Genomic DNA, 20,292 nt, shown 5'->3' on the forward strand with positions numbered 1-20,292 from the left:
ATATTCTAGTCTTTGGGCCATTTCATAATGTTTTTTAACTTGTGACATGGTGGGCCACAGTGATAAATGGACTTGATTTAAATAGCGCTTTTCTGGTCACACCGACCACTCAAAGTGCTTTACACTAGAATCACACACACAAATGTACACACATTCATACATGGATGTGCAAAATGGTACGCAACTTGTGGTAAAGAGCCTTGCCAAAGGGCACATCGAAATTTAGCTGAAGGAAGCTAGGATCAATTGCACAACATTTCGATGGCAATGTGACTACTACTCCTTACCACTAAACTACAGTCTTGACAAATTACTTTCCTAAACAATCAGGAAGGGTATTAACCTGAGAAGAAAACTTTGCCCCAGTTTTCTGCTGTTCATCCTTGTGCAGAATTTCAGACTGAAAGGTCTTCTTTGCTGTCCTTTTGGTCACAAGGCTGTTTATTAAGTGCTGTCAACTTGCCTTAACTGCAGACAGTCCTGGTGTTTTTTGGCCTCTATGTTCCTGAAGTTATCTTTACTGCAACTAAGCTTCTCAGTTTGAAATACTTGATTAATGGTTCTCAGCATTTTGATGGTTGCATGTTTTGCTAACATAAGACAATGATTTCGAGCACATCTGCTTCTCTCTTACTGTAGTCACTGGGGATTACAGGTCCTTCTCAAAATATTAGCATATTGTGATAAAGTTCATTATTTTCCATAATGTCATGATGAAAATGTAACATTCATATATTTTAGATTCATTGCACACTAACTAAAATATTTCAGGTCTTTTATTGTCTTAATACGGATGATTTTGGCATACACCTCATGAAAACCCAAAATTCCTGGTTCATCACTCAAAACCCCAATCATGGGTAAGACTGCTGACCTGACTGCTGTCCAGAAGGCCACTATTGACACCCTCAAGCAAGAGGGTAAGACACAGAAAGAAATTTCTGAACGAATAGGCTGTTCCCAGAGTGCTGTATCAAGGCACCTCAGTGGGAAGTCTGTGGGAAGGAAAAAGTGTGGCAGAAAACGCTGCACAACGAGAAGAGGTGACCGGACCCTGAGGAAGATTGTGGAGAAGGGCCGATTCCAGACCTTGGGGGACCTGCGGAAGCAGTGGACTGAGTCAGGAGTAGAAACATCCAGAGCCACCGTGCACAGGCGTGTGCAGGAAATGGGCTACAGGTGCCGCATTCCCCAGGTCAAGCCACTTTTGAACCAGAAACAGCGGCAGAAGCGCCTGACCTGGGCTACAGAGAAGCAGCACTGGACTGTTGCTCAGTGGTCCAAAGTACTTTTTTAGGATGAAAGCAAATTCTGCATGTCATTCGGAAATCAAGGTGCCAGAGTCTGGAGGAAGACTGGGGAGAAGGAAATGCCAAAATGCCAGAAGTCCAGTGTCAAGTACCCACAGTCAGTGATGGTCTCTGGTGCTGTGTCAGCTGCTGGTGTTGGTCCACTGTGTTTTATCAAGGGCAGGGTCAATGCAGCTAGCTATCAGGAGATTTTGGAGCACTTCATGCTTCCATCTGCTGAAAAGCTTTATGGAGATGAAGATTTCATTTTTCAGCACGACCTGCCACCTGCTCACAGTGCCAAAACCACTGGTAAATGGTTTACTGACCATGGTATCACTGTGCTCAATTGGCCTGCCAACTCTCCTGACCTGAACCCCATAGAGAATCTGTGGGATATTGTGAAGAGAACGTTGAGAGACTCAAGACCCAACACTCTGGATGAGCTAAAGGCCGCTATCGAAGCATCCTGGGCCTCCATAAGACCTCAGCAGTGCCACAGGCTGATTGCCTCCATGCCACGCCGCATTGAAGCAGTCATTTCTGCAAAAGGATTCCTGACCAAGTATTGAGTGCATAACTGTACATGATTATTTGAAGGTTGACGTTTTTTGTATTAAAAACACTTTTCTTTTATTGGTCGGATGAAATATGCTAATTTTGTGAGATAGGAATTTTGGGTTTTCATGAGCTGTATGCCAAAATCATCCGTATTAAGACAATAAAAGACCTGAAATATTTCAGTTAGTGTGCAATGAATCTAAAATATATGAATGTTAAATTTTCATCATTACATTATGGAAAATAATGAACTTTATCACAATATGCTAATATTTTGAGAAGGACCTGTAATTCTCAGTCTTTAAGTTCTCATTCAAAAATCTGCTGAAACCAGTCTGTTATACTTGTGTACTGTCTCCCCAGCTTAAAATGTCTGATCCTTTCCTTAGCTCAGTCTACAAAGTTGGGTACAGATACACCGTTAGCTTCGAGCCTAAAGAGGGATGTGTAACTTCTACCATGTGTTCTTGCTTTGTTCAGGAAGCTAAAGAAACTTGTCCGGAAAAGGAAGTCAGAGTTGACCTCCAAGCAAGAAGAGGAGCTCAACAAAACTCTGAAGTGCTATGAGAAAGATCACTTCCTGGGTCCTTTTGTTGGCATCAGCCCTGAGTACATGGAGATGAGTGAGTATCTTTTCTGGAAAGGATTTTTCAACATGCCTCAGCCAAAGTAATCAGCTCATTTACAGTGCTGTACAATGTGATCTTAATATTAAAATGTGTGTTAGCAAGCATTATGAGATAGCTAACCATGTATGCACTTCAGTATACACTTTCTTTAGCTTTAGTCTTTACATCTTACAGATTTGTCCACATATGACAAACTACATCTTTTTAATTCCAAATGCAGTTTCATAACAAACAATGGCACAAATTTAAGTTTGTCATTCTGTCTGCACATCAGTCAGAAAATGAGTAAAACCTTTCAGGAGCCTTTTTTAACATTCCAGTCGTTTTCTGGGGAAAATCAACATTTTCATCAAGACCTTTTTAACAAATCTTAAGTGGTAAAATTAATTATTTTGCAGCTTTTAATGTTCTGTGATACAGAATGTAGAAATCACATCTCCTCAGGATTGTTGATTATTCACCAGTTTTAAGTCTGAGTGGAGCAGACATGTTGCAACGTGTGTGTGTGTGTGTGTGTGTGTGTGTGTGTGTGTGTGTGTGTGTGTGTGTGTGTGTGTGTGTGTGTGTGTGTGCGTGCGTGCGTGTGTGTGTGTGTGTGTGTGTGTGTATACTCTCACTGTGACACATCTCAGGCTTGAATTATTTAAGTTCTGTGGATTATTGCAAACTTTGTCTGAGTTAAAATATGTTTTAATTTGCTTTCAGAGCTTAGCGGACATGAAATTAAAGTATGTCTTTAGATAGAAGGTTGTAATCCCCTTGGAAGATCTTCTCTTTCCTTTCCCCTGCAGTCAAGAGTCAGGATTGGCACAGTTTATTTAAAATTCATTCTACCTGTACATTTCCACACAGATTGAAGTGGCAGTATCTGGCTCTTAAACTGTAACTGCTTTGAAATGATCTGAGACTATTGCTCTTTTGGCCTGAACGAGTACTCCTCCTCTCCTCTCAGAGGGAGGAGGAACCACTCATCACCACCGGGGCAATTTGCTTAGACAGCTGGGTTTTTAGACCTCACATTTGAAACACATCCTAAGTAGATAAAAAGGTTCACAGAATTAAGTTCCAGAGTAGAAAACCTTTTGGAACCCATTGCTGAAACATGCCTCAAGTTAACTTTTATCTTCTGGTATGGTGTCTTAATTGTTCCTACTTAATGAAATTAGTCAAAGTAAATATTAGAGGTGATCTTATCTTATGACATTGTCCAGCCACAAACACAAAATTCTATTACTGTTTTCAAAGTTGGACGTTTACATATATTTCCTCAGTATTTGGTATACTTAATTTTAATTTGTATGACTTTGTTGGAATCTTTTGGCTATACTTCATCAAGCTTCTCACGGTTGTTTGCTTGAATTTTTGCCCATTTCTCTTGACAGAACTGGTGTAAATGTTCAGCTTGTAGGCCAGCTTGCTCGAAAACCAGTTTTCAGCTCTACCAACAAATTTATATGGGACTTAGTTATGGCCACACTAAAATATTGACTTTGTTGTCTTTTAGCCATTTTGTAAGTAACCCATTTGAGAACAATTTGGTCCCAAGCTTTAGCATCCTAGTTGATGGCTTGAGACATTGTTTCAAATTTTCCCCATAATATGATTTGGTATAATTGTCTGAACAGATGAACATGGCACCTTTAGGCATCTGGAAATTGTACCCAAAGGTTAATCAGAGTTGTAGACGTCCACAATTTTCAGCCAAAATATTAGGATGAAATCTTATGAATTTCCCACGATGTCACACAATGTCCTTCCTTAAAATATATGCATAGGTGTGCCTCCATTTAGCTCCATGTTTTGAAAAAGCTGATCAGAAGCTTACAAAGCCATGACATCATCACCTGGGCTGTCAAAAATAGTTTACAGAAATACTAATTTTAATGCATGTAAGACAGTGAGAAAAAAGGTTATGTGTTTTATACAGTGTATATAAACCTACAGTTTTAACATTATGAGTGTGACCATAGAGCATTAAATTGGTTTCTATTTGAAAGTTGTTCAATGCCTCCAGGCTTATGATCAGTGATGCTTTATATTTAAAACAATAAATTTTATCAGAATACCTTTTGCATCACTTCGGTCTGCAAGGAATAAAGTCAACATGTAGTGAATGTGCTTCACATACATAATGACTTTGAAGCTTGTGACAGGGCTCTATTATGACTTGGCCAAAAATGAAACGCCAATGCTGTGGTTCAACCTTAGGTGGTATTTATTGTGCTCATCTTCAGGTGAAAAAAAATGGGAAAGGTCTGCAACATATTTACGATGGATATCCGGGCAAGTAAAAAAAATAAATAAAAATAGCAGTACCTCCGTAGCAGCTCAAATCCATCACCTTCATTGTGACTTGTTGAAAGTCCAAACTCAGACTGACTCCTTGCAGCGCAGAGCCCCTTTTAAAGCTGCAGGCTCTGCTAATAAGAGGGGAAAAAGCACACAAAAAAAGATTATTTCTAAGTCAAGTAAACTCCTATTTAGCTCTGTAAATATCCAAAATTAAGTAAACAATCCTACATTGTAAAAGGAAACATTAAACCTTCTGCCTAGGGCTGAAGACTCGCTGACGTGCCTGCTGTTCATACCACATCTTTTGCTTCTGCTGGGTCTCAAGGAGATTCTTTTCAGCCTTTTCCTACGTACTGGACCACACCCATGGCACTAGATGAGGTCTCTGAGGCATCCCAGATTCTTCTCAACAAGTGTAGCGATTCTTGAACATCCCACCCATAAAGGAGTTCAAACGGGGTGAACCCTGTTGATGCTCTCTAGATTCATCCAGATTTCCTTGTAATCTCCATAAGTCCATAAACCCAGGGTATATGCAGCCAACCATGGGCCTTTCCAGCGAAATTGGCTCCCTCAGTAGAGGAATTGGATGAAATTAAGAAATCCCTCGGTTTTTTGGTGGTGGTGAAGAAGTCTCTACTGCCAGGCTAAAAATACATTGTACTTGGTGGAGGAGGTTAAAACTCTGCAGCTCCAGAATATTGAGAAGGAGAAAAGTATTGTTTTTTCGAGAGAACCATATGGTCGAGCTGGAGCTATACACCCGCATAAATGACATCACTGTGACCCTACTGCAGATTAAACCTCAGTCGTATGCACAGGCAGTGTCAGGAGGAGACAGGGAGGATCAGAGTGATGAGACTGTAAACTCTATGGAGCAGGAGGTGAAAACATTCCTTCACCCTAAGTGAATAGAGGTAAACAACAAAAATATTGAAGCATGTCATACTCTCCAACGTAGAAACAACACTGAAAAACCAGCCATAATAATAAGATTTGCAAACAGAAAGCACAAAATGGAATTACTAAAACAAGGAAAAAAAACTAAAGGTATTCAATGTCTACTTAAATGAGCATCGGACAAAGAAAAATGGCGACATAGCTAGAAAGGCAAGACTAGGAACACTGAGGAAGCAAGGAAAGAAAAATGCCTGGACACAAAATTGCAAAGTACTCATTAAGCTGAAAGGAACCCCTGAAGAGGACAAAGTTGTGGTCGTCCGAGATATTCAGGAACAGGACAAATATTGAAGTAACTGCAGATAAATGAAGCAATTATTAACCTTGTAGTGACTGGGACTGAATACAACCATTAAAAAACTAACAGAAGAACTAGACACTTTCATCTATGCTGAACACAAAGCATTAGATATAGAAAATGATACTGATCCATAACATTGTGAGTAATATCAACCAGACCTGCAGTTATACAGAATATCAATATAATGACAAACTTGAAACTAAATATAAAATATAAATCATTCACTTGAATAGTAGAAGTATTTTATGCAAATTTTTTCAGAACATAAAAGAATATCTTGGTCATTTCAGTACTCTGTTTAGTATAATAGTTGTGTCCGAAACGTGGATGAACAATGACAAAGGAATAAATTTTCAACTAGATGATTATGAATTTAATTGTATTAATAGAAGGAAAAAAATTGGGGTGGAGTGGCAAAATCTGAAAGCGGTTTGAAATTTAAAGCTACTGATAAAATGACTAACTGTGGACGACTTTCTTGAGTGCATTACAATAGAAATTACAGTACAAAAGATGAAAAACATAGTGATTAGTTGGATATACAGATCTCCTGGATCAAATTTTGAAATATTTAGGGACTGGATGGAAACCATGTTTTCGAAAGTAGCAACACAAAAGGCTCTATATATCTGTGGGGATTTTAACATCAATCTTCTAAATCAAATGAAACATAAAATGACAGAAGAGTTTATAAACTCAATGTATAGCATAAGCTTATATCCAACAATCAGCAAGCCAAGTAGGATTACTTCGCATTGTGCTACTTTAATAGATTTAACATAATTACAAATATTTCCATGAATATTTTATATTGTTACTGGCAGACTCCTGCTAATGGATCTTAGTGATCATTTACCTATTTTTACTGTAAATTATTGCAACTATAGAAAGAAAAAGGATACCAATAATTATAACTGTTTAGCCTTTTACCTTCAGGTGGCGCTACAGAGCGCTGTCTGCTAAAACCAGCCGCCACAGAGACAGTTTCTTCTCCCAAGCTGTTTCTCTGAAGAACACTTGACAGTCAGAGTTCCAGAACAACACCAGGCATACTTGGACTGTTCTCACATTATATTCTATTGTAAAGTCAATTTTGTATATATGTACATTTAAAAAGATATTTTTTATTTCCACTGTTTGTCTGTACAAACTTACCAACAAAGCTGATTCTGATAAATATTCAACATAAACATTCAAGGTGGAAATCAGCGGAAAATATAGCTGCATTTAAACATTATTTAATGATACACAACTGGGAGAATATCTATAAATAAAAAGATTTAAAAAAAAGAAGAAGCTTCTGAGGCATTTCTAAAAAATATTTACCTTGTATCTATGTCTGTCTGTCTGTCTATCTGTCTGTCTATCAGTCTGAATTAAGCCTTCTTTATTGGGTACACGGAGGCCTTGTGTCCTGGCTGCTGGCAATAATAACAAATCAATGTCTTACCGTTAGATTGTAGATTCAGGGAACAATTGGTGGTACCTTTAGCCTCCTGGTTAAGCTCCCTGGCATACCGTTGATGTTCAGGCGGTTGAGAAGATCGTGGCATAGGACTTGCTGCACCTCCTCGCCGTGCGTTCATGTACTACAGAGGCAACCATCTGGTTTGTGTTCCTTCACCCAGGTCCTTACATCAGGGGACAGAATGCTCAGCAGTTGTTCCTGGATGATGAGCTCACCAACCTCCTCCTTGGAAAGCTGGTCCAGCTGGGTCCATCATCAGTAAATACCTTTAAGGGGTTGGTAGGTTTCTGTGGGAGTTTCACCAGAAGGTACACCTGTTGCTCTGTACTTCTGTGTGTACATCTGGTGAAATGTCAAATTTTGTTCCCAGTGCAGTCTTGAAGTTATAGCAGTGAGCATGCTCTTCATCCATGGTGGCATAAGCCTCCAGTGGCTTTCCAGAAAGAAGTGAAATGAGACGACATGCCCATTCACTCTCTGGCCAGGTCTTGGCAATGCGCTCGAGCCACGGTAGGTAGTTTTCAAGGTCTTAACCTAGTTGATAAGGGGAAAATCTTTGGCTCAATGGTGGAACCTCGTAACTAAGGTTGCTGGCTCTGATCAATATCACTGTTGCCATGGACATCTCTCTGCTCAGATATTGTTACTGCAGTCAACGTCAACAATAACTGCATCACATGACTCCCTCACAGTGCGCTTTCGGGTTGAATGTTTGGCGTGTTTTATTTGGACCTGGAACATTGTCAATGGTTGTAGAAATCACAAACCACACCATGAATGCAACAACTGAGGCAGGGACATTGCGCCACTCTGCTATAATAGGACAGTAAGTACTCTATTTGGTTGTATGTATGAGTGTATGTCTGCAAATCATTGCAGACTTCATCGCTTACGCTACGTACCAAGCTCCTCTGTCACAAAGCTGCAGAGTCAATATTTTTGAGAATAATTTCAGCTTCAGCCAGTTGTTTCTGCTGAACGGTCAGACATGTCATAAGGCAAAGATGAATATTTAGCCAAACAGTGTTTCTGGTCTGAAAAATTGAAAGCTGATGGACGTTTCTGAGATTGAAAGCTGATGGACGTTTCTGAGCTCAGGTAATGAATTACCTGAGCTCAGACTCACCTCCTTCTTGATGTATTATATTGATTTCTGATGTGGTTGTTTTAGACATTTCTCCTGTCATCTACCTCCTCAGTTATCCAGTTTGGCATGGTGACTCTCTTTGTGGCCTCCTTCCCTCTGGCTCCGCTCTTCGCTCTTCTGAATAACATCATCGAAATTCGTCTGGATGCTAAGAAGTTTGTAAAGGAGCTACGCAGGCCAATTGCAGCCAAAGCCAAGGACATTGGTACGTTTTTGAAATATCAGCAAACAAAATGAAATCAGTCAATTTAAACAGGGTTCCACAACATTTAATTCAGTTTATTTATAGCAGTTCATAGAGCCAGGTTCTGCTGGGAGTTTGTTCCGGTTAAAGGGAAGTTTTTCTTTCCACTGTCGCTACATGCATGCTCATTATGAGTGATTGTTGCAAAATCAACGACACAATGCAAGTCAACTGCCGCTACATGCTCATCCAAGAGGAGTGAATGCTGCAAGTAACTTACTCGATGCGATCTGCTGGGTTTATTAGATGGAAAACCTTTTAACCAATTTAAATTATAAACTAATTTTGACTGCATTTTTTAAAGATTATTTTGCAGCACTAGTGGCCATTATTTTTCCCAGTATTTTTGACATTAGCTAGACAGGAAATGGGGGCAGAGAGGGGAAGACATGCGGCAAATGTTCCTGGGGTTGGGCTTCGAACCCGGGACAGCCACATTGAGGACTAAAGCCTCCGTATATGGGTCGCGTGCTTAATCCCCTTAAAGCGCTGCGCCCTTGACTGCATTTCTTGATCAATTGGAATGTATGTACTTGACTTAGAATCTGTATGATTCATTTGAATTTACTTTATAAAGTGTCTTGAAGTGACATGTTGTGAATTGGTGCAATATGAATAAACTGAATTGAATTGAATTAAATACACTTAGTCACAGTAGAAGCACAGCCAATGGCTATTTCTAGGAGAGCAACAAGGTTAAACACTGAAAGACACGGCCAAGTGTATCATCTGTAGTAAGTTAAAAGCTGAAATAATGTCGATAAATGCAACATTGGAAAGTAGTAGCAAAATGTAGCAGAGTGAGAAAAAGTGGTTATTATGTCCTCCAACAGCCTAAACTTGTAGCAGCATAACAACAGCGATAACTCAGGATAACCTAAGCCACTCTAACGTAACTTTTATCCAAAAGGAACGTTTTTAGCCTAGCCTTAGAAGTAGACTGGGTGTCTGTCTCAAGGAATAAAACTGGGAGCTGGTTCCCCAGGAGAGGAGCCTGATAACTAAAAGATCTGCCTGCCATTCTACTTTTAGAACCTCTAGGAACCACCAGTAAACCTGCAGTCTGAGAGTGAAGGGTTCTGTTAGGAACATATGGACCAATCAGATCTCTGATGCATGTTGGAGCTAGATCATTAAGGCTTTATATATCCGAAGGAGGATTTTATATTCTATTCAGGATTTAACAGGGAGCCAATGGAGGGAATTATAACAAAGTTTTCTACTAGGGCCAAGGGTTATTTGGGAATTTCCACCTTAGACCTGAGCGAGTCAGACCTCGCTGTGTGCAGTGAGAAGCAATTCACTGTGGAAGACCCCTCCCCTACTGACCGTGGCTGAACTGGGGTCTCCTAACAATAGTTAGGGGAAAGGTTACCAAGTAGTCTCGTGCCAAGAAGGCTCTGACTCTTGGTTTAGACATGGACAAGTTTTAAAGGAATATTCCCCCATTACCCAGGCTTGTAATGGGCCAGAAGGGTTCTATGGAATTACTTCCTCCCCAGCGAGAAACATTTTATTTTATGTTGAAAAACTAAAATAAAATATAGACCAAATAGCACCGAGTGCATTAATGAATGGGTTAAAGATGTAAATTTTCCTGCAGAGGGTTTGTTTGGTCTTACGATTTTACAAAAATGTGGAGGTCATTCATTTCAATCCGTAGTCCAACTTTTCTGTACATTCCTTCATCATGCTACTGCAATGTACTTTTTTAAAATGTTTTTGTTATCATGTAAAGCACTTTGAATTGTCTTGTTTCTGAAATATGCTATGCAAATAAGCTTGACTTGCCTTGCTGTGATGACTGAAATATTAACCTTTGGACCTCTCAATGAATGTCTGGGAAGTTCTTTCAAGACTCTGCTGTAAACAAAGATGCTTTCAAAAATGGAAGTGTTAATCATGGATTTTCATCAAGCAACATAATGCAGTAAATGAACAAAAGAGAAATCTAAATCAAATCAATACTGCATACATTTTTCTAGGTATACTTGCACACAGTTTTTGAAGGAACTTGGATGGTAGGCTGTTTCAAACATCTTGGAGAACAAACCACAGATCTGTATACAGGTCCTTCTCAAAATATTAGCACATTGTGATAAAGTTCATTATTTTCCATAATGTAATGATGAAAATTTAACATTCATATATTTTAGATTCATTGCACACTAACTGAAATATTTCAGGTCTTTTATTGTCTTAATACGGATGATTTTGGCATACAGCTCATGAAAACCCAAACTTCCTATCTCACAAAATTAGCATATTTCATCCGACCAATAAAAGAAAAGTGTTTTTAATACAAAAAACGTCAACCTTCAAATAATCATGTACAGTTATGCACTCAATACTTGGTCGGGAATCCTTTTGCAGAAATGACTGCTTCAATGCGGCGTGGCATGGAGGCAATCAGCCTGTGGCACTGCTGAGGTCTTATGGAGGCCCAGGATGCTTCGATAGCGGCCTTTAGCTCATCCAGAGTGTTGGGTCTTGAGTCTCTCAACGTTCTCTTCACAATATCCCACAGATTCTCTATGGGGTTCAGGTCAGGAGAGTTGGCAGGCCAATTGAGCACAGTGATACCATGGTCAGTAAACCATTTACCAGTGGTTTTGGCACTGTGAGTAGCTGCCAGGTCGTGCTGAAAAATGAAATCTTCATCTCTATAAAGCTTTTCAGCAGGTGGAAGCATGAAGTGCTCCAAAATCTCCTGATAGCTCGTTGCATATATTTTTGTTATAACTTTCATGGGGTTAATTGTGAGCATTTACTATGTGTAGCATGGATTACATGGCAAGATCTCACCTTATTTTGACACCCTTTAGATTGCAAAGCCACCTATGCGCTCCTTCATTACCGTAGACATACTTAGTGGTGTACATTCTTTTATTCCTCAATTATTCAACAGCAAAGTTACAGTGTGTCATTTTGTTTGTAATAGATCTGACCCACATACAGAGAACACTCCGGAGAACAGAATATGTAAAGGATGTTTATTGTGACAACAATAATCAGAAACGTAATGGATGATTCTCCAACTGTATGGGAAGAAGGGAAGAGCACTGGTGAAAAATAGGGAACTGAATAATGTCGAACTAAGAACAAGGAATTAATGCAAACAAGAGAACAGCTTACTAAATAGGTGTGTTAAGGTCGCCAGGGGAAGAGGCATTCAGGATCCAGGTTTATAGAAGATTCTTTAGGTGCTGTTCAGTGTGAGCTCGGAGCAAAACAGGAATGAGTTCGCTGTGCAGATGCTTACGTTGGAGGGTGGACAGGGTACGCTTGCAGCTTGGTCCAGGAGGCGAAAGTAGCAGGAAACTGCCACCTAGATGCGAATCCAAACAAAGACAGTAGATAGGAAATGAAATCCTCAGAACGTAGGTAGCCTTGATCATCCAGAAAGACCTCCGGACACATAGTCAGTATTCAGGGACCTAAATCCAGGGTTCCGGTTTACTTAGCCTGCGAAGGAGCATAAACAAAGTTACACGAGGTCAAAGAACAAAGCATCGATTTAGTGTTTGGCTTGAGCTTGTTACCACTGTGGGCAAAACACTCTGGCATCGAGGTGCTGGCAGCCTCCTGCTTAAGTAGTCCTCAAAGTAATCAGTAGAATAAGTCGCACCTGTCACCCAGCACACTTGAGATCTGCAGGACCGTCTGAGAACACTGAACACATGTAGCAAACACAAACACAACCCAGATCCTGACACAATGTAAGGCTTTTATTTTGTGGTCTTACACAATGAGAGGTTTAGCTTCTGTCACTAGTGTTTACGTTCATGAAAAATTTAAAAGTAATAATGCTTTTCTGGAGGGTTATTAAACATAATGAAATAGCTTAATAAAAAACCCACCTGTCAAATACCATGCCCATTCTTTGCTTTGATGCAGATCTTGTGACTTTTCTACATATTCTATTTGCATTTAAATGACAGTTATTTCTTACTTTTTACAGGTATCTGGTACAACCTCTTGAGGGGCCTCAGCAAGGTAGCGGTCATTGTTAATGTAAGTCTTATTCATCTTTATCTGTGAGGTTTACGTGACATGTTAAATTCAGTCTGGATAAAGCTTTTATTGTGGCACAAATGGGGGTCAATATTATGTCGCTTGTCACACTCTTTTTGAACTTCAACACCAGAAAGTGTCAGTGGTGGCTATATCATCCTCTGCTTAATTATTTGAGTTCATAGAGACAGCAAAGCAGCTAAAGTCCTTTTTTCTTTCCCAGGCTTTTGTCATTGCTTTTACATCTGACTTCATCCCTCGGCTAGTCTACCAATACAAATACAGTTCTGATGGGACTATGCATGGCTTTGTCAACCACACCCTGTCATATTTTAACGTCAGTGACTTTGAGCCGGGCACAGCACCTCTGCAGCCAGGGCACTTGGGTCACGACGTAAATGTCTGCAGGTAAGGTTTCATCTAGCTGGATCCACTAAAGAATCTAAACTTTATATTACAATTTTCCCTTTCATTTCTGATTAAAACAATATCAACCTTTACATCAAGGCATAAAATCTTAGATGGGTAAACAGATAATTAAATATATATGTTTTCTTCTGTGTAGGTATAAGGACTACAGAGAGCCTCCCTGGTCCAGCACAGCATATCAACTGTCCAAAGAGTTCTGGGCCATTCTAGCTGTGCGCTTTGCCTTTGTTATTGTCTTTCAGGTTTGGAACAACACATAATAATACCACTAGTGCAGTACACATGCAGTAGGCCCACACAATTTTTCCAAAAGGCAATATGGTCACTATTGTCATTTTGCAAATCAAACAGGTCAATCATAATGGGTTTTATGACTGTTGAAGAACACAGAAAAATGAGTTTAATATATTATAAAGGCCTTCTTGGGCTCTAGACTATAAAAGTTGCCAAAACACCATTCAGTTTTTAGGTTGCAGGCCTGTATGAAGCTCAAGTGATGCCTCCAGCGGTAAATCCTCTTCTCTAGAGTTAATCAGTATGGCACTTTCTGCAGATCGCCCTGCAGGTGTCCTTTCCTCTGACAACAGGGAGGCTCTGCGAGTCTAGCCACATCTAGGGTAACTCCACCACATGTGTCACAGGAAAGCATTTCAGCAGGGATGGGGCTGGTGTTGCCATGTTGTCATCACCATAGCATCTCCTCGGACATGCCATCAGTGTTCCAACATGCTTGTCACATGCTTTTCACTCCAGCATGCTCCTACAGAAGTCGTAATTGCAGCGATTGGGTTTGGCTCTTGCAGAAAGTCTATTAAAAAGTTTCTCCTTCAGCCTCATTCTTTGCAAGCATATGCAGCAGTCTGCATTATCCTCCTCAACTTTTTGTGTTCTTCTCATTTCTTCTTCCCAGCATCACCCACAGACACTGTTCCCGCCTCGTCAACATCTTCTCAATCCTTGTAACTTCTTGTAAAGTTCTCCTAAACTGGTTTCAGAAATATGATCCTCAGTCCTTAAACTAATCAGAAAATTTGTTAAAACAAACAAGAATACACATATATAAACAAACATGTCTTTTTTGTTCTCCTTTACCGTCTTTTCACAACTTAGAGGCACTTTTAATTACTTCCTGCAGAATACTCAGTCATTTCAGTTACTCATTCCCACACCATAACCGTACATTATATATGCAACTCATTTCTTTTGTTATAAATAATAAGCTAATGGCGTCACAATGTCTAAGAATAGATGTGCTGATTTTTTTTTTGTGAGAACCTTTCTAAGTGTGTCTAAGGGTGTAAGGGTCTAAGTGTATAATTGCTGCATCCAAACAATCATTGTTATAAAGCAATGTAGAACTTTCACATTGGCTTTATTTTTCAAATGACGTGTGCTGCATGCAGTCTGTGGTAGCCTTTATGTTGGGTAACGCTAAGAAAAAGAACATACTCTGTAGCTCTACTGCTGCAAGCCTGAAATGTTCTCTTCTTTGATGGAAACTCTCTGGTGTCTCTGTCCCATGCAGAACGTGGTGATGCTCATGAGCGATTTTGTTGACTGGCTTATCCCGGACATCCCCAAGGACATCAGCCTTCAGATGCACAAGGAGAAGCTTCTTATGTTGGAGTATTTTATGAAAGAGGAGCAGGGTAAAAGGCTTACAGCACGGGACAACCACAGTCATGCTGACTGCACCAGCCCCTCGTTGGATAATCAGAGCCCTCCACAGCCCCGTTCACGCCCCATTTTCCATGCAAGAGCTGGCTGGTAGTTTCACAAATTAGTCATTATCGCATGGCTTCCTTTTTTTAAATTTATGTAACATGTCCCTGTCAGAATATTATCCCTGAAAATGCAGATTGTTTTCCCGTATTTTCCATGTTCAATGTTTTACATAATACACAGGTTCAGTCATTGACCAAAAACGTTTTGAGAGGAATAAGCCATTAGGGGTCACTGTGGGACCAAGTTTAGGTTTACCTTTGATGAAGCAGTGCCAAACACCACCTACAGCCTAACGTGTCTCATATTTTAAAGCAGGATTTTTTTAAATCTTAAATTATGTAAATTGTGTATTTGGGATGAAAATATTATGTCTTTTTTATTAGATTAACATGGCTAAAGGGACTAATGATCAACAAAACACTACTGTTCTTCTTAAACAGCTTGTCTTCAATATTTAACAAGAAACCATCAACTGCACTGTTTGCTGTATGTAGAAAAGCCTGGGGAAGCACAGTGTGAAGCAGTTCTTAAACATTTTGTCAGTAAAGTTGTTTTTTTTATTTTTTGTCTCTCCTAGACATTTACATATTATGAATGTGATATACAGTGAAGGCATACATGCAGGGTCTCATAGCCTTGTTATGGACTAGTGCTTTTCCCTGGTTTATATACTGTGTTTTAAGTGAAGCCCCTCCTGAGATGTCGTTTTCCTGTCATCTTTAGCGTCATTGTGTTTAACAGTCTTTTGGACATGCTTAAGTGTCTTTTAGTGTGTGTCAAAGCACATGTACTAACAGGGGTGAGTGTATCTGCATGTTAAACCAATAAGTTTATCTCTGGTATTGTTCTCTTTTTGTTCATGTTTAGAAACTGTAAATAAACCATGGTTGAGTGGCCTAAGTTTGTGTGTTTTGCTTTATGTTTTCGAAATTGTGTTGATTAATGGAGTTCAAACGGAAACTTGACATGGAAGAGTCAACATCAACTCCAGCTTCGTCTAATTACTCCTCCATGCGGCTCTGCTCCACCAATCAGCATCAGGTCTGCATTTCTCCAAGGCCAATCATCCTTCAAGGCTATGCTTTAAAAGTTCTTCATTCATGGAACCCTCTGTTAGACAGACACTACCAGTTGATGGCGCTAAATGGCCTATAACATTGTCTACCAACTGCTAAGAACCACCAGGGCTTGAGATTCAACTTGGTCGGAACATGACGTGGCAGCTAGCCCATCTCGGGAAATTGGTTATTGAACCATCCAGCTTCCTTTTGACTTATTGGATAAACGTTGTTTTGATATTGGAAAAGGCGGTATACGGCATAAACTGGTATGTGAATGGTTCGGATGGAAGTATAGGTAGGAGACGGAGAAGATGTGGATTTTGAGGGATGGACACCGGTAGTTAAGGGGAGAGGAAGAGGATGTGGAGGAAGGAGGGATGTTTGAAAGTCAGGATAACAAGCGAGAGTTGGAAGTCAAGCCAAGTTTATTTATATAGCGCTTTTCAGCAACAAGGCACTCAAGGCGCTGTACATAAGCAAAAACATAATGATACAGAAAATCAAACGGAGGTCATTAAAAAAAATAAAGAGAATAGAATGATGGATAAGTAAAAAGGAAAATTGGACTGAAAACTTAACGTTAGATAACACATTGAAAGGCCACTAAACAAAAGTTTTTGATCTTGATTTAAAGCAACTTTCGGTTTCAGCGCTTTGTTTTCTGGGAGTTTATTCCAGATTAGTGGAGCATAAGAACTAAAAGCTGCTTCTCCATATTTGGTTCTGGTTCTGGGTCTGCAGAGTAGATTTGAGCCAGAAGACCTGAGAGGTCTGGGGTAAATCATAATTTACAGGAAGATTTACGATTGTCAGAAGTCCAATATGCAGCATGGACTTCTGCTCTACATTCCCGTAGAGCGGGCGGGAATGTGTTTTTCTTCTAACTTTGATTGCTTTAATTATGCCACTTTGGGGGCTGCTTGAATGATCATAATTGGAGGTGCTAATTAACCACAACTTAATCTTTACAGTAGTTGCATATAATTCTGTTTACTAGAAGACTAACCCTTTGCAGGTAGATAATCTTGCCAGAGAACATGGGGAGATTGATGTCAATCTGAGGGGAGTAAAGGTGGATGAAGAGAATTGACTGTTAAGGTCTACATTAACTGATTCATACGATTTTAGACAGAATTTTAAGCTGTGCTTCAGGCTGTTGTACTTTCTTTCCTTTCTCCTAATCATGCACATATAGCTTTGATGGGGTTAGATTTAGCTCCACAAGGTATGTCACCTGCTGCTTAGACACCACCTTTCGGGGCTGTTTCATCACTTCAATCACATAGTGGCTTAAGGACTGGAGCCATCAGTGCGGATCTCTGTAACCATTCCTCTGCCTTATTTAGAATAAAAGTGTTATATAACAATATAGAGCAGTATAGAACAGTTTGAGAATCATTCCTTTTAAGACAAAGTGATTGTAAGTAGAAATGATGCTTCAAGGGAGGATTCGGGGAAGCTCTGAGACATCTTTCCGCCAACAGGGTGCGATAGTTCGGACAATGTTAATCAGCTTTATTAATTTTGCCTTATAAGGGAGACATATTTCCAGCATCTGACGTGTTACTGAGCTAAGCCGAACCCGTTCTGACTATGCAGCCCCCCTGTCTGAATTTAGGAGCAGAAGAGCAGAAGTCATCCAAGTTTTTATGGCTTCAATACATGCTTGTAGTCTATCTAACTGGTTGGGTTCATCAGGGTTTATGGATAAGTAAAATTGAGTATCATCAGCATAACAGGGAAAATCTATTCTATGCTGCCTGATAATTTGACCTATTGGAAGCATATACAGGTCCTTCTCAAAATATTAGCATATTGTGATAAAGTTCATTATTTTCCATAATGTCATGGTGAAAATTTAACATTCCTATATTTTAGATTCATTGCACACTAACTGAAATATTTCAGGTCTTTTATTGTCTTAATACGGATGATTTTGGCATACACCTCATGAAAACCCAAAATTCCTATCTCACAAAATTAGCATATTTCATCCGACCAATAACAGAAAAGTGTTTTTAATACAAAAAACGTCAACCTTCAAATAATCATGTACAGTTATGCACTCAATACTTGGTCGGGAATCCTTTGGCAGAAATGACTGCTTCAATGCGGCGTGGCATGGAGGCAATCAGCCTGTGGCACTGCTGAGGTCTTATGGAGGCCCAGGATGCTTCGATAGCGGCCTTTAGCTCATCCAGAGTGTTGGGTCTTGAGTCTCTCAACGTTCTCTTCACAATATCCCACAGATTCTCTATGGGGTTCAGGTCAGGAGAGTTGGCAGGCCAATTGAGCACAGTGATACCATGGTCAGTAAACCATTTACCAGTGGTTTTGGCACTGTGAGCAGGTGCCAGGTCGTGCTGAAAAATGAAATCTTCATCTCCATAAAGCTTTTCAGCAGATGGAAGCATGAAGTGTTCCAAAATCTCCTGATAGCTAGCTGCATTGACCTTGCCCTTGATAAAACACAGTGGACCAACACCAGCAGCTGACACGGCACCCCGGACCATCACTGACTGTGGGTACTTGACACTGGACTTCTGGCATTTTGGCATTTCCTTCTCCCCAGTCTTCCTCCAGACTCTGGCACCTTGATTTCTGAATGACATGCAGAATTTGCTTTCATCCGAAAAAAGTACTTTGGACCACTGAGCAACAGTCCAGTGCTGCTTCTCTGTAGCCCAGGTCTGGGGAATGCGGCACCTGTAGCCCATTTCCTGCACACGCCTGTGCACGGTGGCTCTGGATGTTTCTACTCCAGACTCAGTCCACTGCTTCCGCAGGTCCCCCAAGGTCTGGAATTGGCCCTTCTCCACAATCTTCCTCAGGGTCCGGTCACCTCTTCTCGTTGTGCAGCGTTTTCTGCCACACTTTTTCCTTCCCACAGACTTCCCACTGAGGTGCCTTGATACAGCACTCTGGGAACAGCCTATTCGTTCAGAAATTTCTTTCTGTGTCTTACCCTCTTGCTTGAGGGTGTCAATAGTGGCCTTCTGGACAGCAGTCAGGTCGGCAGTCTTACCCATGATTGGGGTTTTGAGTGATGAACCAGGCTGGGAGTTTTAAAGGCCTCAGGAATCTTTTGCAGGTGTTTAGAGTTAACTCGTTGATTCAGATGATTAGGTTCATAGCTCGTTTAGAGACCCTTTTAATGATATGCTAATTTTGTGAGATAGGAATTTTGGGTTTTCATGAGCTGTATGCCAAAATCATCCGTATTAAGACAATAAAAGACCTGAAATATTTCAGTTAGTGTGCAATGAATCTAAAATATATGAATGTTAAATTTTCATCATGACATAATGGAAAATAATGAACTTTATCACAATATGCTAATATTTTGAGAAGGACCAGTATATAGTAAAGAGAATTGGCCCAAGAACTGAACCCTGTGGTACTCCACAATTAACCCTGGAGTTTAAAGATGATTTATCATTTACATGAACAAACTGGAGTCTGTCAGACAAATAAGATTTAAACCAGCCTAGCGCTGTTCCCCTGATCCCGACAGCATATTCCAGCCTTTCTAAGAGAGTTTTGTGATTGACTGTATCAAATGCAGCACTGAGATCTAAGAGGACCAGTACAGACACGAGTCCATTATCTGAGGCAAGGAGAATATCATTAGTGACTTTCAGCAGAGCTGTTTCAGTGCTATGATGAGCTCTGAAGCCTGACTGAAACTCTTCATATAGGTCATTGCTGTGTAAATGCTCACACATTTGATTAGCAACTATTTTCTCAAGAATTTTAGATAAGAATGGAAGATTGGATATAGGTCTGTAATTTTTCAAGTCATCTCGATCAAGCGAAGGTTTCTTAAGTAAAGGTATAATTACAGCTAACTTAAAAGCCTGTGGTACATATCCATTTACTAAGGATAGATGAATCATATCTAAAATGGGGCTGGTATTCAGAGGGAACACTTCCTTAAATGATTTGGTTGGGATTGGGTCTAACATACAAGTTGAAGGTTTAGATGAAGCTAATATTTCTGATAACTCAGGAAGCTCCACAGGATCAAAACAGTCCAAACACAAATCAGGTTCTGCAGTTATTTCCAATGTTGTCTCACTTGTTGAGGATGAAGTAATCATCTTCGGGAGTATGTCAAAGATTTTATTTTTAATAGAATCAATAACGTCATGACTGCTGAGAGCTAAGGGAAT

General features: G+C 40.0%; 1 protein-coding gene across 7 annotated transcripts in view; it reads left to right on the forward strand.

Moving 5' to 3' along the window:
* Positions 1-15,959, forward strand: part of ano1a (anoctamin 1, calcium activated chloride channel a) — a 121,032-nt gene extending 105,073 nt beyond the window's left edge. For 4 of the 7 annotated variants that reach the window (XM_047363401.1, XM_047363400.1, XM_047363398.1 and 1 more), the window contains 6 exons: positions 2,331-2,473; positions 8,700-8,852; positions 12,853-12,905; positions 13,129-13,313; positions 13,471-13,576; positions 14,860-15,959. In XM_047363401.1, coding sequence (XP_047219357.1) covers positions 2,331-2,473; positions 8,700-8,852; positions 12,853-12,905; positions 13,129-13,313; positions 13,471-13,576; positions 14,860-15,105 — 886 coding nt within the window. In that variant the 3' untranslated portion in view covers positions 15,106-15,959. Of the gene's footprint in view, positions 1-2,330; positions 2,474-8,699; positions 8,853-12,852; positions 12,906-13,128; positions 13,314-13,470; positions 13,577-14,859 lie in introns of those variants that run through there. The other 3 variants (XM_047363399.1, XR_007037986.1, XM_047363403.1) reach the window with 3 other exon arrangements.
* The last annotated feature ends 4,333 nt before the right edge of the window (positions 15,960-20,292 follow it).

The sequence above is a fragment of the Girardinichthys multiradiatus genome, chromosome 4 (genome assembly GCF_021462225.1).
Source record: "Girardinichthys multiradiatus isolate DD_20200921_A chromosome 4, DD_fGirMul_XY1, whole genome shotgun sequence".
In the NCBI taxonomy this organism is placed as follows: Eukaryota; Metazoa; Chordata; class Actinopteri; order Cyprinodontiformes; family Goodeidae; genus Girardinichthys; species Girardinichthys multiradiatus.